General features: G+C 37.9%; 2 protein-coding genes across 2 annotated transcripts in view; both read right to left on the bottom strand.

Annotated features, from left to right (window-relative positions):
• The window catches only part of LOC134674173 (zinc finger protein 271-like), a 34,599-nt gene extending 15,398 nt beyond the window's left edge, over nt 1-19,201 (bottom strand). Inside the window, exons 1-7 of the mRNA XM_063532229.1 lie at nt 19,079-19,201; nt 18,845-18,986; nt 17,385-17,450; nt 16,557-16,622; nt 15,073-15,132; nt 14,441-14,503; nt 13,927-14,059 (exon numbers count right to left, since the gene is read on the bottom strand). Coding sequence (XP_063388299.1) covers nt 13,927-14,059; nt 14,441-14,503; nt 15,073-15,132; nt 16,557-16,622; nt 17,385-17,450; nt 18,845-18,986; nt 19,079-19,201 — 653 coding nt within the window. The remainder of the gene's footprint in view (nt 1-13,926; nt 14,060-14,440; nt 14,504-15,072; nt 15,133-16,556; nt 16,623-17,384; nt 17,451-18,844; nt 18,987-19,078) is intronic.
• Nucleotides 19,202-23,104: 3,903 nt separating this feature from the next.
• On the bottom strand, nt 23,105-24,990 carry LOC134673865 (zinc finger protein 501-like). Its single transcript, XM_063531907.1, has one exon. It carries the CDS (start codon nt 24,980-24,982, stop codon nt 23,522-23,524), a length of 1,461 nt encoding a protein of 486 aa, XP_063387977.1. The 5' UTR covers nt 24,983-24,990; the 3' UTR covers nt 23,105-23,521.
• Nucleotides 24,991-25,179: the final 189 nt, after the last annotated feature.

The raw sequence follows: 25,179 nt of genomic DNA, 5'->3' as shown, positions 1-25,179 counted from the left end.
AAAATTGGTTGGCGGTGGCGGCGAATCGGCGGCGTAGCCTTGAAAACTTGGTTTATGCGAAGAGAATTCAAACCTTTTAATTTCAAAGATTATTTATTGAATTATGGTAGGAAAAAAGTTTTTCATGCCATGAACTGTAGATAAGCAGCACAATGAACATCTTTATATTGTGAGGTTACTGTTAATTGAATTTATCACTAATTCACTACACCTTATAAAACAAAGTCTCCCGCCGCGTCTGTCTGTAACTATATGAATGTATGTTCACGATGAACTCAAAACCTACTCAACTGATTTTCATGCGGATTTCAGCTATCAATAGAAAGATTTTTGAGGAAGCTTTAGTTTAGGTGTACAATTTGTTAAGGTTTTGTGTTATCCGTGCGAAGTCAGTGCGGGTAACTATAGTCAAATATAATAGTTATTATATGTACGTATCGCCAGGAGAGGTGAATGATTACACACACTGCTCGCACAGAGTACCTACTAATCGCAAAAATAGTATGAATGAATCAATGAGTGAATGCGACTTAAACGTACGATATTAAAAGCCTATAAAAAAAACCTTCAAGAAACTTTTTTACAGTTGATATCAACTTGATACGAAATACGGAAGCCTAAAAAGAATATTAATTTCAAAATCTCACTGTCATTACATGATTTTGTTGTTGTGTGCGTGACTTCAACTATCGTGCTCATACCTTTACATTCAATTGTTGAGGATATGTTCTGGAATAGACGTATGAGGTTAGACTCCATATCACCTATTTCTTATTCATTGACATTGCCTGGCCACCGAATCGCTAACTACTGCCACATGTTTAGCTTAAGCATAGACAAGAGAAAGCATGCAGTCTAATATATATTAGCCAAAAAAGTTATATATCCGAACTTAATATAAGGTGCTAACAAATTAGCTACCAATATTTTTACAGCTGATAATACTCGACTCCTGGAGTATATTTAAGTATGAAACATTTAGGTTTTATGATGTTCTTTGAGAAAATTGGAAAACAAATTTGCTACGTAAAAACACCCTGTTAATGAGATAATTAAATGAGACCTCTTTTTAACTGGCCACTTCACGTTGATAAATGAAATGACACGTTGATGATAATGACATTTAACACAAACAATTGTTGGCAAAACAGAAAGTGTTAAACATCTTGTCAGTTAAATCACAGACAAATATAGTAAGCATAGAGTGCTCACTCCATACATCAGTGTTGGTACCAAAAAGACTATTATTTTCGTAATTGACATTTAGCATCGAGTAGCGGAATTATCAGTACCGCTACTTGATACTAGATGTCTCAAATGTCGCGACTCACGAAAATTGTATTGAACAACTATTTACAACTAATATTAAAGCAGAAGGAGTTGAAAATAAGTTCCAGTTAATCCTTGTTTAATATTAGCTGAAAGTTGTTGAGCATTAGACTTTTCGGTCGGTGCAACATCTATTGTCAAGTAGCAGTACTGATAATTCCGTTACTCGATACTAATGTTGACTACGAAAAGAATAGTATTTTTGGTACCAAAACTGATGTATGGAGTGAGCATGAGCACTCTATGTATTTTTTCTTTATGTGGTTAAATGCACGTAATGATTATTTTTAATTAATTTTATTAATATAATTTTAATTTATTTTTTTGTTCGGTAAATAAAACAAAAATATGATATAAAAGTTTTCTTGATTTCTATTTAAAGTTAACTGTTTTTATATAAAGTACCATCTCTTAAAATATCGATACCTACAGCTTGGCAAAAAAGAGTAGAAATTAAAAAGTGGCAACATTGTAGTGTCGTCCCTTTCAAACCAATTTATATAAGAAAACGGGACGACACTACAGTGTTGCCACTTTTTAATTTCTACTCTTTTTTGCCAAGCTGTAATTTGTTAGCACCTTATATAAAAGCAATAAATTCCCGATCAAACTAATCTGCATAGCATTTGCAACGACAACGTGTGTAAATATCATCGTTAATGTCAAATTTCTATGAAAATATGACGTTTATATTATAATAACACTCCCTCACTTTGTTCTGTTCAAATCGGTGCAAAGTTAACTTAGACAGACTCTAGTATCTAACAAGGTCACGCCGATGCCACAGCGATAGCGCAGTGTCGGCAGCGGCGACGCGAAAATTTTGGCGGCGGCGGCGGCGCGAAAATTTTGATGGCGGCGGCGGCGCGCCGGCGCGGCGCTCATATTTCATATGGAAATGTTTTCTGGGGTTAATTCTTTTCATTAATTCATTCATTAACCTCGTGCCTTGAAACGGTCGCAATTTCGAACCACTTGCTACGCTCGTGGTTAAATTATGAAATATTTCGCTTGTACTGCGATCAATATTAGCATGAGGACTTAACAACAACTTTAACCTCTTGTCGCAAAGTTTTTGGTTACTCTTTGATCAAGTGCAATGAATACCGGTATTAAATACGATAACCATTACCGGTATACTGAATACCTGTTATTATTGAGGTATTAATGAATACCGGTATTTCATTATGTCAATTAGTGTAGTTTAGCGATAAAGACAAAAACGGAATGACAGCAATACCTCTAATTCGAATATAGGTATAACATTTTAACCGGTATTCGTTTGACAGTTTATATACAGGTATTTAATAAAACCGGTTATACGGTCCCTGTCTGTAACAGCAAGTAACATAATAAAATTGCGGTTTACGATTTATGACATATTAAAAGCAAACTACTTACTATATAGATCTCGTTCAAACCAATTTTCGGTCGAAGTTTGCATAGTATGTATTGTAATGTACATAATATATTTTTTTTAGTTTTTTCATACTCTTATTTTAGAAGTTACAGTCGCGCAAACTATTCAGTTTGAAGAAAATTATATTAGAAACCTCAATATCATTTTTGAAGACCTATCCATAGATACCTAACACGTATGGGTTTGATGAAAAAAAAATTGAGTTTCAGTTTTAAGTATGGGGAACTCTAAAATTTTTTTTCTATTTTTGCATGAAAATCTTAATGCGGTTCACAGAATACATCTACTTACCAAGTTTCAACAGTATAGTGCTTATAGTTTCGGAAAAAAGTGGCTGTGACATACGGACGGACAGACAGACAGACAGATAGAAAGACAGACATAACGAATCTAGAAGGGTTCCGTTTTTTGCAATTTGGCTACGGAACCCTAAAAAGACGCTGACAAAAGGCTGACGTGCGTACGGGGCCTAATGGTCGACTTCTAGAATTAGCAATTCGGGATCGATCTCCCACATGGTTATTTATTACGAATGGTACGATATACTTTATGCATTCAAACGCTTCTCAGCACGGCCATGACGATTGACACCAAAATTTGACACTTCAGGCAACTGACAGCAGCGCCGGCGCTTTTTTAACGCTTGTGTAACAGATACACGGAGTTCCGTATGCTCAATTCAATTTGACGTCAACGCTCAACGCCAAAATTCGAAGTACTCGATAAATAAGCGCCGCGCTTAAAAACCGCCTTTGTGTGAATACATACATGGTTATCCATTTGTGTTAAGCCCCCTCCAGACTATGCGCGTGAATCGCGGGCGAAGCCGCGAACGCGAGTGTGGAGTCGATTTCGATGTCTGCGAAAATCGACGCCACACTCACGTTCGCGGCTTCGCACCGCGATTCGCGCACGAGTGTGGAGGAGGCTTTATTCAAACGCTTTTTTAACGCGCATTGAACTGAACATTAAGGCCCCTCCTCACTCGTGCGCGAATCGCGGCCATGGACATAGAAAGTTAACTGGATGGCGGACATTGGCCAAAAAGTGTGTCCACATGAGATAGTCAAGGTGGGCCGTTGTATCTCTTTCTAATTAGGGTGACCATACGTCTTATGTATGTGGGATATTAGGATAACATTTAAATATATAGTTTGACCAGGATCTTTTCTTAATCGTGCATAGTTATATTATTAATAGAAATCATACTGTCTTTTCGCCTAAAAATATATGGTTTTTTCTCTTCTGTGAAACACTTCACACAACCTTAGGTACTTAATTTAGTTGTTCTAAATGGTGTGTTTACATTACGGCACCTATGCAATTAAAACTGCACGAGGCCATGCGCTTGGCGAGGAAGAGAACCCTATGGAGGAACCTGGTCTTCAACAGAAGGATATGATGTCACGATCCTCAGTATTGAGGGACCAAGTGAAGAAGAAAAGCTGTTACTAGTAGGCGTAGGTACTGGACCACGAACATGGTCGATCGTCAGGAAGGTGGTGCGCCGTAACGTCTGTCAAGAACACAGGTATTAGTGAGAGAGATAGAGAGACAAATATGCTGACCAAGGGCCCAACCTTTTCTGTTCTCTTTCACGACGCAGCAACTAGTATCATTTCTCTCACCTCGCTCTTTTAAAATGCCGTTTGTCAAAAAAGGACAACCATACTGTTGACAAGGCGGACTTCAAATCAAGTGTTGCCTTTCTAGATGCGCCCACCCTGTGTATGTGTGCGTAAAAGCGTATATGTGTGCTGTTTTAGGGATGTGAAAAGTCGATTTTAATCATGTTATATATCGATAAACGCTACACAGCGGAACGAAATAGCGATTAATTGAAGCTTCAATATCTTCGTTAAACATAAACATTATTGAAATGCTAATGGATAATGAATATATTATAATATAATAATATAATTCAATTATTGCGGAACACCTATTTTAGGAGGTATTTATGTATTTTAATTAAATATCTGAACTTTCCCTTGGTTCCCTGCTGGGGCGTGACTATAAAATTGTGATCTGATAACCACAATAAAGAATAAAAGCGTTTTTGGTCATTTTAGGTATCGTTAAGCCTTTGAAGTAAAATTAAAATTGCAAGAAATGTCGATAGTTTATCGATATGACTTTATCGACATGGCTACAGCAACGTGGGCCTCATTGTTAATCGTACACTAAACAAAAGTGGCAACAGTGACAGCTCGCTGAGACTACGTCTATATATATATTATGTCTATGATGCTGACAGAACCAGAGGGTCTACTGTGAACCATATTCGACGTGTTGCCTCTCTGTCACACTTACGTACGAATTTACAAGTGCGACAAAGACGCAACGGGGTAGGCTCTCAGGACAGTGGAGGAATTACATACAGTCTTTGCCGCCTTAGGCCCCAAGCCCTACATAGCAAGCTCTAGCCGCCCCCCCTTTCTCAGCACCCATCATATAGACTGCCGCCCAAAATATCTGGCCGCCCTATACTCGGTCTTAGGGCAAATTCGTAACTGCCTGAGGGTCGCGTGGGTCCGCTACGCCCGCTTGCTATCGTTTTTAACTAGGACGCTCACTAGGACTTTCACTGGACCATAGACATCGAAGTTTGCAAATTGCGAGCATCTTTCTCTGTTACTGTAATTACTCCTTTATAGGAGTAAAAGAGAAAGATGCCCGTAATTTGCGAACTTCGGTGTTCACGGTGCTAGGCCACCTGTGCGAAAAGAGAAGAGTCATGAAATGTAAAGAAATTAGTGATGTGCCGTTCCTAGTAAATTTTCCAAAGAGGGTAAATTCCCAGTAACGTTTCTGGTATCGTCCCAAACATAGACATAATATATATATAGACGTAGACTCAGCGAGCTGTCACTGTTGCCACTTTTGTTTAGTGTACGATTAACAATGAGGCCCACGTTGCTGTAGCCATGTCGATAAAGTCATATCGATAAACTATCGACATTTCTTGCAATTTTAATTTTACTTCAAAGGCTTAACGATACCTAAAATGACCAAAAACGCTTTTATTCTTTATTGTGGTTATCAGATCACAATTTTATAGTCACGCCCCAGCAGGGAACCAAGGGAAAGTTCCGATATTTAATTAAAATACATAAATACCTCCTAAAATAGGTGTTCCGCAATAATTGAATTATATTATTATATTATAATATATTCATTATCCATTAGCATTTCAATTATGTTTATGTTTAACGAAGATATTGAAGCTTCAATTAATCGCTATTTCGTTCCGCTGTGTAGCGTTTATCGATATATAACATGATTAATATCGACTTTTCACATCCCTAAAAGAGCACACATATACGCTTTTACGCACACATACACAGGGTGGGCGCATCAAGAAAGGCAACACTTGATTTGAAGTCCGCCTTGTCAACAGTATGGTTGTCCTTTTTTGACAAACGGCATTTTAAAAGAGCGAGGTGAGAGAAATGATACTAGTTGCTGCGTCGTGAAAGAGAACAGAAAAGGTTGGGCCCTTGGTCCCAAAAGTCAGTAAATTACGATAAAGTTCTATTTTTCTTTTATTATCAATGTGTTTATTATTATTATAACAATGCATAAATGTGTCTGTAATGTTTAAGGACTTTGGATTTCAATTTTGGCAATTATTAATTCTGTATTGGCTCTCATTTCGCCAATTTAAACATGCCGAAATAAATACATACCTATTTATATAAACTTACTTAAGTACCTAATAAAAATTGTGTAACACTGATTCTCATCGTGCCGACCAGGGGTCGGAAACCGGTATTTGCTCCATACAAAAATACCGGTATTATTAAGTTCTTTTTCGTTCTTTGGTGTATTATTTCATTTTTAATTGGACAATCTTATAATACAAACTCGTTAGTCAAATATATGATTCAGTCTTACGTAAAGAGCATAAAATAATTCAAAATATTGGTCTACTTCGGGGTTTTTTAAAAATACCGGTTCCGAGCCCTGGTGCCGACATCATAGTCACCCTAATGAGTTTGACAATGTTGTCTTGTATTTTTATCGCAAAATGTAATAATTGTGGCTTCCTGGTGAAACAATATTCCACAATTAGAAATTCTTTCACTCCCACAACCTTTAACGCAACATTTATTCACCATTTTTAGGAAATTTTGCATTCACGTGTTTTGATAACATGTCATGACGATAGGGCACAGAACACCGCCTCTAGAAACCTAATGTTGGCCATTTTGTTCCCGACGCAAATCACCAAACTGTGAGGTGCGGGAGGGAGGCGGGAGGGGTGCTCACGGCGTTGCGATTGGTCGTTTCAAACATGGCGCGCTGATACGTGTAAGCGTAGGGATGGGACATGTTCATTACAGCTAGTGGGTACTGCTACTAGTGATACCGAAATTTATTGTGGTAAAATTGTTACCAATTTAGTATACTTAGAGTAAACTTACTTTAAACTTATTGAATAATTTAATATTTCATTAAGTAATTTAACAATGTACCTGAAAATTTTTCTTAACATATTAGGGCATTTCTGTTTAAAGTACCCAGAACTTGAATTTTAAAGTTTAGAAATTTTATATTATTTCCACTCAGAATCGCAATCTCTTTCGATACGAGAAAAAAAGTGTCGCCAAAATATCATAAAATTTTTTTTTGTCCCTTTTATTAAGGTCATAGAAGATTGTATTGAAAACATATTCAAATGGACCAATAACATATGCCTATTACAAATCAACTCCGAGTTCTCTCGCACTTCTTTGAAGTTCATCACCAGGTCCATCTCGTGACATGAGACCTACTGCTCACCTAGAGGATTCTAAAAAACCCATACAACATATGTCTATCACAAACCAACACCGAGTTCCCTCGCACTTCTTTGAAGTTCATCACCAGGTCCATCTCGTGACATGAGACCTAACTGCTCACCTAGAGGATTCTAAAAAACCCATACAACTATTACAAACTAACACCGAGTTCCCTCGCACGTCTTTTATCATCAGGTCCATCTTATAACATGCGGCTCCACTGGCCTAGAGGATTCTAAAAACATATTACCTACATATTACTTATGTCTAAAATGGTACAATACGGCATGACGAAGCACGAAGTTTCCGCAACTGACGAAACCATCATCGTCACATCACTAGTCGAAAGGGAAAGGGATAGCACATTGCATTTTCAAGTTGACGAAAAGGGACGGACTACTGCGCCTCTGCTTAGTGACCAGTATAAAATGAACCCCGCGGACAAGAAACATTATTCAATGAAATAATTAATTTTACTTTCCAGTGGGATGTTATTCCATCTGTTTTGTAAGTAGAAGTCTTAGATGACTTGCCACACCATTTTATGCTGCAATATCCCATGATTTCCCAATGAATTCAATAGTTAACGATTTATTTTCTGAGATTCGTGCACACTGCTAACAGGTCGTAATCTTGGGCGCAACTGATCGGAGTGGCGCGCGAGCAATCTTATATTTGACCTATACACCATACGTGCGGTGACCGCGAGTCGTCCTATAAGCTCGGTCTATAGGGGTTGGTCTGTGCGATAGGGATACCAATTAACATTCAAAGTTTCTACAATGTCTACCACACCAAAATTAATGTTTTTTTTTTGTTGTCCTTGGTTAAATCGGTTAATAATATTGACATCATACTTATTTACAAATTTTGTAAAATATATCAGAACCTTACTCTGAATATAGCATGTAAATAATATAAGAAGTTATTTAATTTGAGTAGTATATTGATATAAATACTACCACAATCAAGGCCCCTACGTTAATTGTTCTATTTGACGGCGCAGCAACTAGTATCATTTCTCTCTCCTCGCTCTTTTAAAATGCCATTTGTCAAAAAAGGACAACCATACTGCTGACAAGGTGAACTTTAAATCAAGTGTTGCCTTTTTTGATGCATCCAGGCTGTGAATGTGTGCGTATAAGCGTGTGTGTGTTCTTTTAGGGATGTGAAAAGTCGATTTTAATCATGTTATATATCGATAAACGCTACACAGCGGAACGAAATAGCTATTAATTGAAGCTTCAATATCTTCGTTAAACATATACATAATTGAAATGCTAATGAATAATAAATATATTAGAATATTTCAATTATTGCGGAACACATATCTTAGTAGATATTTATGTATTTTAATTAAATATCTGAACTTTCCCTTGGTTCCCTGCTGGGGCGTGACGATAAAATTGTGATCTGATAACCACAATAAAGAATAAAAGCGTTTTTGTTCATTTTAGATATCGTCAAACCTTTGAAGTAAAATTAAAATTGTAAGAAATGTCGATAGTTTATCGATATGACTTTATCGACATGGCTACAGCAAGGTGGTGTTAAATTGTTAATCGTACACTAAACAAAAGTGGCAACAGTAACAGCTCGCTGAGACACCGTCTATATATATTATAAGTCTATGGACCCACCTTTGCTATCTCAAGTGGACCGTTTTCTCTAGTCTGGTACGAACGTCTTTCTAGCTCGGTGATAAAGTTCAAGTTAGTATGGCAAAAAAAGTGACAGTGCAGTCCATCTTACAGTCCATTCGCAGACAGCGAAATCGACTCCACACTCGCGTTCGCGGCTTCGCCCGCGATTTACGCGCATAGTCTGGAGGGGGCTTTAGTTGTAGTCCGATTTTTATTTATTGCCTGCTAAATATTTGTATGTTGTTCAAATGATTTAATGCTAATTTTTTTTCAGATCAGTTTTCAAAACGGCTGATATTTTAATTACGTCCATCCGGTACACCCCATTATTTATTATGTGGTACTGCGACGCACTCACACCTATATATAGTAGTATACCCTATAATGGACGTGGAACCAGTAATGGGACAAAAAAACATAATTCCTCTAAAATAAGTATCTAAAAGTAGTTTACAAACACTGGCTGTATATTATCATAAATAAGAGTCCTAGAGCTGTTTCAGTTTGAAGTTTCATTCAATTTGGTTGCTTTTTAAGAAATTGGCGTCAACCCAAAAGTTGCCGTGTCACTGAAAAAAAATACCACTACGAATTCTTAACAACTTCGCTAAGAGAGGTGAGTTAATTTATTAAATTTCAATTAATTAATACTTGATTAAAACTAGAATGTGTTTTGTTAATTACATTTACCATGAGATAAGGTATACAACACACTATGTCGTGACTCCACAGATGTAAAAAAAATAGTGGTATTTGGCCCAATCCCATTATAGGAGCTGTAAAACTGCGTACCTCCTATGATGGGACAATTGACAAAATGATGCTTGCTATGCCATAATTTCATGTTTAAACAATACAGAAGTAAAATGTAGTTACGAAATATGTCAATCAAGAGGTATTATCGGACTTCGGATAAATTAATATCGTTTTTCCAAACTTTTATTTAACTTGCCCTGTTAGTTAGTGTGGGTCCAATCTTGGTAGCTGAATTTGAGCAACTTTTCGATCTCCGATTCAGTTCAAATGTTGTGTAAGTACGTAATTAAGTATGCAAATCGGATGATAATGCAATATTATGATAAAATTGACCTAATCTGATGATGGAGACAGGAGGTGGCCATGGGAACTTTATCGCAATAAACCCTAACTAATTGTGTTTGGGTATATTAGAATTGTCTCGATGGATCTAATACAATAATAATTGGCTGTGGAAAGAAAAATACATTCAGCGATAAAAGCTTATAAAAAATTATTTTTTTGCCGTAACTTATTCCCCATTTCAATATTTTATACTGATAGCAATGTCCATTATAGGGGGCCCATTACTGGATCCACGTCCATTACCGGGGGCCCATTACTGGAGCTTTGGTGTCCATGACTGGAGAAAAAAAGCATAGTTTTAATTTGTTAAATATGTGGAAACTAAATTGCTGTATCTTTGATACAACACGCCTAAAACATGAAAGACGGATAGGACTTTCATCTTTTAACACGCTAAGCGGTAGACCATTTACATGTATACGGGAAATATCATAAATACTCCAAATTTCCTCTTAAATGTCCCATGACTGGTGCTGTTACTATACTCATAAAATTGCCACACAGCTAGGGTTGCCAACCGTACTATATTATATAAGAAAAAAAATGCTTAAAAATCACTTGTCTCACTTTAGTTTTTAATTGAATAATAATTAGAGCTTTAATAAATTTACTTGAAATTTTTGCACTTATATAAAATTTGTACTTTAGCATATAGTTGCGCTCTCTTGCAAGGGTTTCCACGGAAGACCAGCGTCGAGATCCTTAGATGGTATCTTGACATTACGCTGAGTGGAGACCTTTTCAGTGACGTTTAATAATAAATTAGTTCTGTTGTCTCATGTAATACCTAAATTTAAGCGTTTTCTGAATAAATCTTCTATTCTATTCTATTCTATTGTCAGTCGTACTCCCTGTCTTTTGAACGTGTAGTAATAAAAACACGGTCCATTTTAAGTAGTTTATTTCCGTATTCCCTTGTGAGTCGTACTGCCACGTCCGCTTACAAGCAAAGCCATACTTTATTTGCTATTACGACGTATTATTTGAATATAAAAAAAGACGCTGACAAAAAGCTGACGTGCGTACGGGGCCTAATGGTCGAGACTAGACTACTAGAATTAGCAATTCGGGATCGATCTCCCACATGGTTATTGGTATTCAGTTCTGTTTAGGGTTCCGTACCCAAAGGGTAAAACGGGACCCTATTACTAAGACTTCGCTGTCCGTCCGTCTTGGGCGTGGTCAGTACTTGGATGGGTGACCGTTTTTTTTTGGAATTTTTTCCGTTTTTTTTTGCATTATGGTACGGAACCCTTCGTGCGCGAGTCCGACTCGCACTTGCCCGATTTTTTGTAGTGAAAACTTCTTTAGCGGCGCTGAGCACTTTTGAGGTGGGGTAAAAATGATAAAACTCGATTCAGCGTAACGTAACGTAACGCTGACGTTATGTGTCATGGACAATGTTATTCACCAAAGAACTTTAGTCATAACGTATCATAATCAGGTCAATTATTTAAAACTGGACTTTTATATTAAGCAATAAAGCTCAATGTTCTAATCTTGTACGGGCTGAAATACGAGGATCTCACAGTTACATTCTAACTTTATTTATATCACTCAAATATAATTCAATAAAGCTATATCTTGATGAAATCTCTAATAAAAGTGAACTCTAGTACAGGGGGCCGATTTTTGAATTTCGATCGCTCGATTTCGTCACTCGAAAATCAGTGGAAAACGGCGAAATGCTAATTTTTGAAATACGAGCAATCGAAATTTGGAATCTAGTGGTATTGACCACTCGATTTCAATTCTATTAGTAGAATTTAAACGCCTAGTAGTGGAGATATCATTTAACGAAATACACGAAATCGAGTGTTCGAATTTCAAAAATTGGCCGCCTGGTGAATAAAACTCAAAATATCATGACCAAATATATTTAGATGCGAGGTCTGCAAGGTAACTTTACAATTTCTATTCGAATTTTAAACAATTAACGCTACAATTTTAAACTCACTGGCCAGCAATTTCGGAACTAAAGTTTTTCAATTGAAAGGAGGATGGGTCAATCATACATAGTGCAGAGGGCTGATTTTTGAAATTCGATCGCTCGATTTCGTCACTCGAAAATCGGTGGAAAACGGCGAAATGTAAATTTTTGAAATAAGAGCGATAGAAATTTGGAATCGAGTTGTATTGACCACTCGTTTTCAATTCTATTATTAGAATTTAAATGAATAGTAGTGGAGATATTATTGAACGAAACACACAAAATCGAGCGGTCGAATTTCAAAAATCGGCCCCCTGCAGACATTTTGGACTATTCATTTAGTTTTCACTTCTGTCGGCACTCCCAAATCATTATTTGTTTTGGGGACTATAAACTGAGGTTCATTGGGTAATTGCCTGAGGTTGGTCGGTCTATGGTATCTATCCAGCTTTCCTAATAAGTCATTGTATTCAAGAATCACAGCCAGTTTTACTTTATTAAATATACTAAGTACTCTACAATATTGAACCAGTTTATCGTAGTTATGCTTATACTTTTGCTTAAATTGCGTTTGGGGTTGTTAGTGTGTCGATGAGATGTGTGTTGACTGTGGATAGAAAAGTACAGTCAGCGATAAAAGCTTGTAACAAAAATGAAACGTTTATTTAAACTCTTACTTACTCTCTAATGGTTCAGAATAAATTGTGAAACATGTACAACGATTTGCAAACTTGCATGGTCACATGAATGGAATTATGGAATTCATTCATAAATTGTTTATCACCATATTGTAATCACGATCACTAATTACATTTGAAAGGCTTTCCTCCAGTGTGCATCCTCTGGTGACGTTTTAAATGTGAACTCTGACTGCACTTGTAGTCGCAATGACTACATTTGTACGGCTTTTCTCCAGTGTGTATTCTTATGTGACGGTGTAAGCTTGATTTCTGACAGCATTTGTAATCACAGTGGCTACACTGAAAAGGCTTCTCGCCAGTATGTGTCATTTCGTGTCTGCGTAAGCGTGACCTATCACTGCACTTGTAGACACAATGTCTACATTTGTACGGCATTTCCCCAGTGTGTATTCTTTTGTGAATTCGTAAGCTTTCTCTCCAACTGGTCTTGAAGTCGCAGATACCACACTGCAATGGCTTCGCCTCAGTATGTATCCTCTGGTGACTTTTTAAATGTGAATTTTTACTGCACTTGTAATCACATATACTACACTGAAAAGGCTTCTCGCCATTATGTGTCCTTTCGTGTCTGCGTAAGTTGGTCCTATCACTGCACTTGTAGTCGCAATGACTACATTTGTACGGCTTTTCACCAGTGTGTATTCTTTGGTGAACTCGTAAGTTTCCTTTCCAATTGCTCTTAAAGTCGCATTCGCTACACTCAAAAGCTTTTCCAGCAACGTGTATTGTTTGGTGTTTATGTAAATCACTTTTACACAAACTCGTGTAACTACAGTAACTACTATTGAAATGATTACCCAAAGAATGACTCTTTACATGAGTCTCTAAAGTTTTCTTGGAACTTGTTGTATACTCACATTCAGCACACATGAAATTTCCGTGTTCGCTTTTCTCGTGTTCTATCACAAGCAATTCGGTTTGAAACGTAGAGCTACAAAAATCATAAGCAAACGATTTTGATCCGGTTGACAAGTGTGTGTTTTTAATGTGTTTTCTTAAAATAGTCTTGTTTCTGAAATGCTTGCCACAGTCTTCGCAGTAGTATGGTTTGTCTCCACTGTGAACTATCGCGTCGTCGCGGAGGCGCTCAAGCACCACGGAACAAGCCATCGCGAGCTGGTCCCTGGCGTGGGCGGCGCTGCCCTTCGAACACACTAAAACACAAATTAACAAAATAATTTAGATAGATTACAACGCGTACGAGTATAATTAATTTAACAATAATTTCGACTTTGCCCAGGATTGTCATCAAAAGAAATTGTCGGTGGTGGTGGTGGAGAGCATATGACGTCCGACTTTCAATCCGAAGGTCGCAGGTTCATATCCTGGCCACCAATAATGTTTCAGAACTTATGTTCGGAATATTTGTTCATATTCCGTACATACTGATAAAATCTGTATACATCAGCGAAGAAATTCATAGGTGTACTTATGTGAAGTCTCCAACCCGCAGTGGGCCAACGTGGGGACTATAGCCCAAGCTCTCTCGCGCACGAGAGGCATGTGCCGTAGTATCGTGGTGTCGCAGTACTCACCCGACACGCAGTCCTCGTCACTCGCCGCGTCCGACACCTCCGACTTGACTGCCTGCACCTCCACTGCAACAACAACTCTACTTCATGCTGTGTCTTACATAACGGTACAGTTGTATTTAAAATGAAATAGTATTAAATACTCGCATTTGCGATTGTGGATTTACGCGATAGGTTTTCCCAATAAGACCAACATTTCCCTGTGGGTTAGAAGGTCAGATGGCAATCGTTTTCGTAATAACTAGTGCCTAAGCCAATTCTTGGGCTTAGTCGTTAAACGGAGGCCAGATTGAGTATCCACTTTTCGATACAGCTAGTATGGCGACGTGGGTACTTTAGTCGGGGCTCATACTGTACAGTGGATCTTAAGTTACGAAAAGTCCTATCACTATCTACGGATAGCCTGGACTGGAGTACGAGACCTACAATAATTAAGAGATTTAGATACATTACACATAAATATTACCAATTCACAGAAGTACCTTTATTTCGAAGTTTATTTATAATTATAACATCCAGATTGATATAACCCGGTATATTGGTAGATTGGTTCACCGACTGGAAAACCTTCCCAATGCTTCAATTTGTTTATTCTCTAATAATTAGTCACCGTTGCTATTCAAGTTGGTACTTACGCGACATCTCATCGCTTGTCTCATCTTCGTTCGATTCTGGCTTGATTATGAGCTCTTCATCTGAAACAAACATACTATTTGTGGCTTGTGTCGACGACGCAGGGATCTCGCATCCTGGCTCGGGTCGGGTCGTGCCTAGTGCACCAGATCTCATAGTTCAGTGTGGCAACGCTGCCAGGGCCGTGGGGGAGATTGGCTAGCAGCTGGGGGCCCTGTTGCAACACTAAATATCATATAACACTTAAACCTATTCATTGCCACCCAGCCAAACATTCGCGCCAGGCCACAACAATTTTGTCATATAAAGCAGTAGTACCACGATCCCGACTATCGGGTGGTCCGGCCTGGGAACGAAATCATAAAATACCCGATAGTCGGGTTTTCGGCACTGAATGTGCTGAATTAAGCTCTCGCGTTTTGTACACATATTTCATTACACAAACGGGTCTACCGCAACCCAGCTGAAACGTCGGAATTTAAGGTATAAATAATAAAAGAATATCGCGGTAGACCCGTTTGTGTAAAGTGTCGTTAAAGTGTAGACACTGTAATTAAAAATACATTTTCTCAAAAATGGACGACAAAGTCGACTTTGCCGTCTAAAAAATAGGTCGCGAAGCGCGGAGTTTATGGTCAGTCAAAAATTAAAAAGTTAAAAACATTGCAGTCTCGATTTTGGGACTGCAATGTTGCATACAAATTCCATTATTTGTCGAGTTCCAAACTTTTTAAAAGTTCAAATGGCCATATCAAATGAAGGCACAGGCCCATTAAACAGCCAAACAGATGATTAGTACCGCGACTATTTAGTTGTCTCAAATAGGTTGGCGTATTTTCGGCAGAAAAATACACTTCTATTTTTTTATTAAAAAAAATAAAAAGGCGGCAAGGGCTTTTCTCTGTGAAAATATATACGTAAGAACGTTGCTTTTGTAAAATGTTTCTATGATATTTATGTTTCTTGCACCATTTTTGAGAAAAGCACTATATATGACTCGGCTGGAAGGCTACTTGCTGGCTTCGGATTCAATTAAACGGACTCCCAAGGTCGTCCGTTTAAAACGAATCCTCAGCCTGCAAGTAGCTACTTCCGAGCCTCGACAATAATGTACTATTAATCAGTGATTGAGATGGATCAAGCAGTTAATAGTGGGACAGTATCATGACATTTGAATTTGTTTACAGCTCACGAGAAAAATCTGACATTACCATGAATAATAATATCTTCGACAGCTATAAGACAATTTGTCGACGCGAATGTTGAAGGCGTTTAGAGCGCCATAGTAAACAATATCTGAACAAACTGAGTCTGATTTCCAGCCAAAATGTATGACATCAAATTTATAATATATAAAATAACATAAAATTTATTTTTTTCGCGATTTCGGGGTTGATCCCATAGTGAAAGTTGCAATGCTAAAACCTCCCTGGCAACGGGAATGCAGTTATTTTTTAGCAACCCTGGATATGAAGCAGGTACTCACACAACAGCGGCTCACCCTCGTCGCTCGCCCCGTCTCCGGCCGCCATGTTTAACCGGAGCATGTCATCTAGAGCAACAACACTATATTAAACCCCATGTCCTGCGCAGTAACGGGACTGAGTGATTTTTTTAATTTGTACGTATTACAGAATAAATAATAGTAACAGAAGGTTCACTCTCTAACAAAACGCGTCTATTTCGACACATATGACCGCAAGGTGGCGCAAGCGTGAGCAGGCGTCCGTTCCGTTACGGTGCGTGGCTACTACTATACTACTGCTAGACTGTGTGACTGAATCAAATCGCGGAGTGAGCCATGCCGGGTAATAGTTGATTAAGTCAAAGGAGATTTATAGTACACTAATAACACTAAGTGTTATCTAGAAGTAATTAATTTTCCTCTCACATTTTTTAGTGTTCTTATACAAATGATATCATTAAAAAAATTCATGTTTCTATGTTATCCCAATGTCCATATATTTTAAGTAACTTCACTGTGTGATTTAATGTGAAGTTAGCCGGCTGCTGCCTTCAACCAGTCATTAAAACTAATTTCTCATGCAACATCTCTTAGACAATAATATGTCTGATGTGTCTTCTAATACTTAACAAGTATCTGAGGATTGCTAGCAACATCAGGTGTGGTAACTGCCTGTCAGCTTATTAAAAAATAATAATGACTATTTCTACCACCTGGACAGTTTCCTGAACTGGCCGGAGGAAACACCAAATCGAAAGTCATGGAAATTAAGGGGAGAGGCCTTTGCCCAGCAGTGGGACACTCAAATAGGCTAGAAAAAAAAATCTATCAGTAGAGGAGTAGACTCACCTGATACAGGCTCACTGGTCCCATCTCCGTCCTGCATTGCAGGATCCTCAACTGCAGATTCTTCCTCTAGAGCAAACAAACACAACACAAATCACATCATCTTCCTGTTATAGTTATGCTCACACAGCAATTGTAAAGAAGTCTAACAACCAATTAAATTACTTTCTATCAAAATATTTTAATTAGTGTTATTTCAAGTAGCCACACTACTATTTTAAGCAAGCCCTGGGCACCTCCAGTGCTTGTGTAATTTTTGTACGTCAGCAGCAGGAGTTGCTAAGCGGGCGAGGTGTTCAAAATTAACTTGACACAAAAGTGTGTTAAGCTTGATGGTCGCACCATACACACACCAGCTAAGGGTTGATCGCCCACTGCACACTAGATGGTGTTATTGGACTTCTTTAAAATTATTTTTACAGCTTTATTTTATTTCAGCGAAATTTTGTACAAAATACGATGTAGTGTTTTTTCATAGACTATAATGTTTGTTTATGTGTTTTTGTATTATTTGTTAATTCTTTTCACTGATCCCTATTGGCTGAAAGCCTCCTCGAGTCCCTTCCATTGTTCTCTATCTGTAGCTAATTTCATCCAATTTATTCCTGTTTTTCCAACCATTTGAACTATGTCGTCTGACCAGCGCTTTTGTGTCCTTCCTTGATGTCTTTTTCCAGGTGGTCCTGTCCATTCAGTCACAGTCTTAGTCCATCTTTTGTCTGTGTATCTTGACACATGACCAGACCATTGCCATTTTAGACGCGCTGTTTGTTTTAGGGCATCCACAAGTTTATTTCTTTTCCTGATCTCTTCATTTCTGACTTTATGTATTTGTCTTAGCTTCAACATACTCCTTTCCATGGCATGCTGACATGTGGAAATTTTATTTTTTATTGTATTTGTTTTGTTTATTGTATTGTCCATGTTTGACAATAATATATCAGGCAAGGTAGTATGCAAGTGTCCATTATTATCTTTTTTAACTTTGGATGGTAGTTGCCTTTAAGTACTTCTTTTTGTGACCAGTATTTTCTTCATGTGTTGTTTATTCTTCTGTCGACTTCTTCTTCATTTTGTTTTTTATTGAAGGACACTTGTTTGCCTAGATAAATATAGTCTATTACGTACTCCACTCTTTAAAATTATAAACCCAATTAAGATTTTGATCACCTGGCCCGCTTAGCAACTTCTGCTGCTGACCGTATGTGACATTTAATTTGGTTTGTAATTGTTAAGTAGTCCCATAACACTATCTAGCGAGCAGTGGGCAGTCAACCCTTAGCTGGTGTGTGTGTGTGTGTGTGTGTGTGTGTGTGTATGGTGCAACCAAAGAGAATATAATCACACACCATCAAACACTGTGATTATGTGTGATTGTAATATTTTTATTCATATTCTTCTGTACAAAATTCAAATAAAATGACTAAACTTCACTAGTAGTTTGATGGGTGGTGGTTCCCTACCTTTGACGTGGCTCACTCCCTGCAGCCACGCCCGCAGCTCCGCTTGGCTGCGCTGCACTTGCAGCTTGAAGTCGCTCGCGTCTCGCAGGCGGCCCACGCACGCCGAGCAGATGCCGCACGAGCCCGAGCCGCCTACCACTAGCTGCAAGTTAAGTTATACAAACAAAAACATTTAAGTTTTCACAATTTTGGTTTTAAGTAGATGTTTCAATAACCAGATTGTCTTTTACTTACATGTATATTGAAGCTCTCTTTCATCATGTCGGCATATATCTCTGTTTTGCCGAGATGTGTGTACGGCGTCCTCAGGTCCTTGTCCGGAGCACACCGCAGGCAGCAGCGACACGCGTGCGTCATGTCCATCACGGCAGCCGTGCGGTGCGCGAGAATGCACCAATGGTCTTGAAACAAATACTATAACAATACGAACGTACAGTGCTATTATTATATTATATTAGAGAAAGAGCAGCCTCAGCGCCTTAATTAGCAAGAAAAAACAGCGTCTTCCTGGTTTTTTTTTTTTTTTTTTTCTGGCTTACTCCCTGCAATTTTGCACAGGGTGAATTTGCCAATGTCGGTGTTGACTTTCACACGTGAGGAGAATGTTCGGTATAATAATTTTGCATTTTTGGGAGGATGTAGTTGGGGAAACCTAAAAACAAATAATTGTTATGAACATCACAGACAAACACATGACGAATACAACGATTAGCAAAAAAGCGGGAAGCGGATGACAGAACGTTAGTAGTGCCAACATGAAGGAAGTGGAAGAGAAGAAAACGATATATATAATATATGTAGATAGAAATAGAGAGTATAGAATAAAACGAGTATAGATTGACATGAATTATACGCATTAAATTAGAAAAGATAAGACAATATTTAGAGTTTTATGTTATTTGTTTGTAAATATTTAATTAGAATAGAAGTTATTAGTTAGTCCTGGTATTATCAGTAGCCCGATACCTGAAATGACACTGACAGTTAACGTTTGACAGTGACAGATAGCTGTGGCGAAGGGTGCGTTCAGAAAATGTAGTAAGTCTAAAAGCTACACCAGACGGGCTTACCGGACCGCGATCTTGGTCCGAAGACTTTCGATCGTGTGGAACACTAATAAATAGTATAAAAAAGCTTCATACGCACGAGAGCTTAAAAAGCGTCGCGTTAAAAAAAAACGCTTATAAATCACTTGTGAGTCATACTGCCTGCCTTTTGAACGTGTAGTAATAAAAACACGGTCCATTTTTAAGTAGTTTATTTCCGTATTCCCTTGTGAGTCGTACTGCCACGTACGCATACAAGCAAAGCCATACTTTATTTGCTATTACGACGAATTATTTGAATATAAAAAGCTTTTTAACGCGTGTTGAAAAAGCTGCCGTGCGGATGGGGCCTTATTTATTGCCTGCAAAATATTTGTATGTTGTCCAAATGATTAATAATGGCAATTTTTTAACAGATAAGTTTTAAAAGCGTTGGATTTTTAATTACGTACATCCCATTATTTATTATGTGGTACTGCGACGCACTCACATCTACATACTCATAAAATTCCCACACAGCGCCAGTGCTATGCTCACTGCAATACCAATTGGCGACGAGGTCATAATGCTATTTCCATAGACTTATAATATATAGAGACGGTGTCTCAGCGAGCTGTCACTGTTGCCACTTTTGTTTAGTGTACGATTAACAATTTAACACCACCTTGCTGTAGCCATGTCGATAAAGTCATATCGATAAACTATCGACATTTCTTAAAATTTTAATTTTACTTTTAAGGTTTGACGATATCTAAAATGAACAAAAACGCTTTTATTATTTATTGTGGTTATCAGATCACAATTTTATTGTCACGCCCCAGCAGGGAACCAAGGGAAAGTTCACATATTTAATTAAAATACATAAATACCTACTAAGATATGTGTTCCGCAATAATTGAAATGTTTTATTATATTCTAATATATTTATTATTCATTAGCATTTCAATTATGTATATGTTTAACGAAGATATTGAAGCTTCAATTAATAGCTATTTCGTGCCGCTGTGTAGCGTTTATCGATATATAACATGATTAAAATCGACTTTTTACATCCCTAAAAGAGCACACATACACGTTTTTACGCACACATACACAGCCTGGATGCATCAAAAAAGGCAACACTTGATTTGAAGTTCACCTTGTCAATAGTATGGTTATCCTTTTTTGACATTTTGGCATGGCATTTTTAAAATAGCCAGGAGAGAGAAATTATACTAGTTGCTGCGCCGTCAAAGAGAACAAAAAGCGTAGGGGCCTTGGCTATTTCCTTTAACCTTGTTAAGACCAACCAAGAGTGAAAGAGATGGCATTATGACCTGACTCGCCAGTTGTCATTGCGGCTACTATAGTGTTGAAGGGTCAATCTGGTTTGTGGATGCTGATTATGGACTCCAACGTAGTTACTATGAGTTTAATCATTAAAAAATATTCACAAATGATCGAGTGTCATACCAATGATACTAATGGAATAGATGGCGCTGTACGGCGCCATATTATTCTGTGTTCATTTTATCAAACCACAATTTTGAGAAACAGGCTGACCGCATAATACCGCCGTATAACGCCATCTACTCCAGCTGTCAAATCGAAAACCTTACACTTGACGCATATGTTATACAATAATTGAATCTTTGATGAAAGGGATGTTAGTAGGAGATCCCACATATAGTCGACCTTCAGCAATCTGTCTGACGGATGAAACTATGAAAATATGAAAGAAAATATGTTCCAGAACATAAATGAATAGGGTTGCCTAAAGAAATATGGTCAAGGCTATTTTTAATAAATTTTTGAAAAAAAAACTTTTTTCGACAAATTTCACCGATTTGTCTGACGAACGAAATAAGTTTCAATGGAAAGTATACAACTTGTACAACATAAATCAACTAGGTTGCCTATCTTTTTCCGGTCACTATTATGTGGTTGCCGTGTTTAAAGAGGTGATTTTTTATCGATAATTGCACTCATCTGTCTGACGCTTGAATTATACATCAAAATGATGGTAATTTTATTGCAAATACAATGGTATAGTATAGGGTCGCCTGCGAAAATCCGGTCACAAATAAGGGTTGCCAGGCTTTTAATTAAAATAAGAAGGGAAGACTTTTCGCGATAACTCATAAACGGCTTAACTGATAAAGTTTGTTTTAATTTTAATTTTCATGATTTTTTTCATATTTTTTGGACAGATGGTTCAAAAGTTAGAAGGAAAAGCCTTTTTTTTCTTTCTAAACGATTATTTCCGAAATGATTCACTTTATCAAGAAATGTTGTTTAAAGACCCCTATTTATTTTGAATGGCGTATCCAACGACACCCCACACTATAAGGTTGAAATGAGTTATCGCTAAAAGTCTTCCCTTCTTATTTTAATTAAAAGCCTGGCAACCGTTATTTGTGACCGGATTTTCGTAGGCAACCCTATACCATTGTATTTGCATTAAAATTACCATTATTTTGATGTATAATTCAAGCGTCAGACAGATGAGTGCAATTATCGATATAAAATCACCACTTTAAACACGGCAACCACATAATAGTGACCGGAAAAAGATAGGCAACCTAGTTGATTTATGTTGTACAAGTTGTATATTTTCCATTGAAACTTATTTCGTTCGTCAGACAAATCGGTGAAATTTGCCGAATGAAAATTATTTTCAAAAATTTATTAAAAATAGGCTTGACCATAGTTCTTTAGGCAACCCTATTTATTTATGTTCTGGAACGTATTTTCTTTCATATTTTCATAGTTTCATCCGTCAGACTGATTGGTGAAGGTCGACCATATATGTGGGATCTTAGACCATGTTACATAAGATTCCCGTAACTTCAAACTCGGGTAAATAAATCTGCCAGATTATGCGATTTTAGTATTAAGAAAAGGCAATAGGGCAGATATTTACTGAGGGTCGAATGGATTTACCCGAGTTGGAAACTAAGCGACGCATAAGTACTTATCTTAAGAACAGTAAAAGATAGGAACTGTTCGCCTTGTCCTTCTCTGCCTCAACGAGTGTCACATGGACCGGCGATGGAGGTATAAAAATGTACTTAATATCTAGTACTAGTCTAGAGTATTACACTACTACCATTTGCAAAAATAAATTATATTACATACTCGTAGTGCAATAAGAGATGTATGAATACAGAATAAGTAATAGTACTACCGTACAGTAAAGAAACTTCCTACAATACCGAAGTTAAGCGGTTCAGGGTCGTATCGTGCTGTCCCTTTCTAATGTATGGCACTATCCCTTTCGGCTATTTAGGGTTGTCAAAATTCAAGTAATTATCTTATCTGTGTGTTTCCACCCAAAGGCATGTCATGTTTTGCCAACCCCTTAGAAGGTAGGATCCTATATAAGTGGTATACGCGTGCCTCCGTAAGGGAGAAAACATACGCAATCCGACACTATGATTGGTCCACCATATGGGGAACAAATAAAATGTGAGACTGTGACAAGGCAAACAATAATAGCTCTTTCGCTGCTGCTCCTACTGAAAGATACATTAGACCTTTTCTTTTTAAGATTCTAAATCGATAGTGAAACATGTACAACGATTTGCGAAATTGCATGGACACATGAATGGAATTCATTCATATATTGTACATCACGACATTGTAATAACGATCACTGCTTACATTTGAAAGGCTTATGCCTAGTATGTATTGTCTGGTGTCTTTTTAAATCTGAATTTGAACTGCATTTGTAAACACAGTGGTTACATTGAAAAGGCTTCTCGCCAGTATGTGTCCTTTCGTGTCTGTGTAATACTGAACTCTGACTGCACTTGTAGTCGCAATGACTACATTTGTAAGGCTTTTGTCCTGTGTGTATTCTTAAGTGACATTGTAAGCTTGATTTCAGACAGCATTTGTAATCACAGTGGCTACACTGAAAAGGCTTCTCGCCAGTATGTGTCCTTTCATGATTTCGTAAGTTTGTCCTATTACTGCACTTGAAGTCGCAATGACTACATTTGTACGGCTTTTCTCCGGTGTGTATTCTTAAGTGACATTGTAAGCTTGATTTCTGGCAGCATTTGTAATCACAGTGGCTACACTGAAAAGGCTTCTCGCCAGTATGTGTCCTTTCATGATTTCGTAAGCTTGTCCTATCACTGCACTTGAAGTCGCAATGACTACATTTGTACGGCTTTTCTCCGGTGTGTATTCTTATGTGACGTTGTAAGCTTGATTTCACACAGCATTTGTAATCACAGTGGCTACACTGAAAAGGCTTCTTGCCAGTATGTGTCATTTCGTGACAACGTAAGCTTGTCCTACCATTGCACTTGTAGTCGCAATGACTACATTTGTACGGCTTTTCACCAGTGTGTTTTCTTTGGTGTATTAGCAAGTTTCCTTTCGTCCTGCACCTGTAGTCGCAATCGCTACATTTGAATGGCTTGGCCCCAGTATGTATCATCAGGTGTTCTCGTAAGTTTGATTTACGGCTGAATTTACTATCACAATAGCTGCACGTAAAAGGCTTCTCGCCAGTATGTGTCGTTTCGTGTCTACGTAACACAGAACTAGCACTGCACTTGTAGTCGCAATGACTACATTCGTAAAGCTGTTTTCCAGTGAGCGTTCTCTGGTGCCTCCGTTTGTGCGTCTTCTGGTGACGTCGCAGGTTTGATTCAACACTGCACTTGAAGTCACAGTCACTACACTCAAAAGCTTCTCCAGCAATGTGTACTGTTTGGTGTTTATGTAAATCAGTTTTACACGAACTCATGTAACTACAGTGACTACAATTGAAATTATTATCCAAAGAATGACTCTTTACATGTGTCTCTAAAGTTTTCTTGGAACTCGTTGTATACTCACATTCAGCACACATGACATTTGAAGCACCATGTTCGCTTTTCTCGTGTTCTATCACAAGCAATTCGGTTTGAAACGTAGAGCTACAAAAAGCACAAGCAAATGATTTCGATCCGGTCGACAAGTGTGTATTTTCTATGTGTTTTCTTAAAATAGTCTTGTTTCTGAAATGTTTGCCACAATCTTCGCAGTAGTATGGTTTGTCTCTACTGTGAACTATCGCGTCGTCGCGGAGGCTCTCGAGCACCACGGAACAAGCCATCGCGAGCTGTTCCCTGGCGCGGGCGGCGCTGCCCTCCGAACACACTGAAACACAAATTAACAACAATTTAATACAGACTAGTACGCGTATAATTAATTTAACAACAATTTCGACTCTGTCCAGGATTGTCATAAAAAAGGAATGGTCGGAGGTGGTGGTGGTCGAGAGGAAATGACGTCCGACTTTCAATCCGAAGG

Source organism: Cydia fagiglandana, chromosome 19 (assembly GCF_963556715.1).
Source record: "Cydia fagiglandana chromosome 19, ilCydFagi1.1, whole genome shotgun sequence".
In the NCBI taxonomy this organism is placed as follows: domain Eukaryota; kingdom Metazoa; phylum Arthropoda; class Insecta; order Lepidoptera; family Tortricidae; genus Cydia; species Cydia fagiglandana.
The sequence above is the reverse complement of the archived record's forward strand: the minus strand, read 5'-3'. Positions and strand labels throughout refer to the sequence as shown.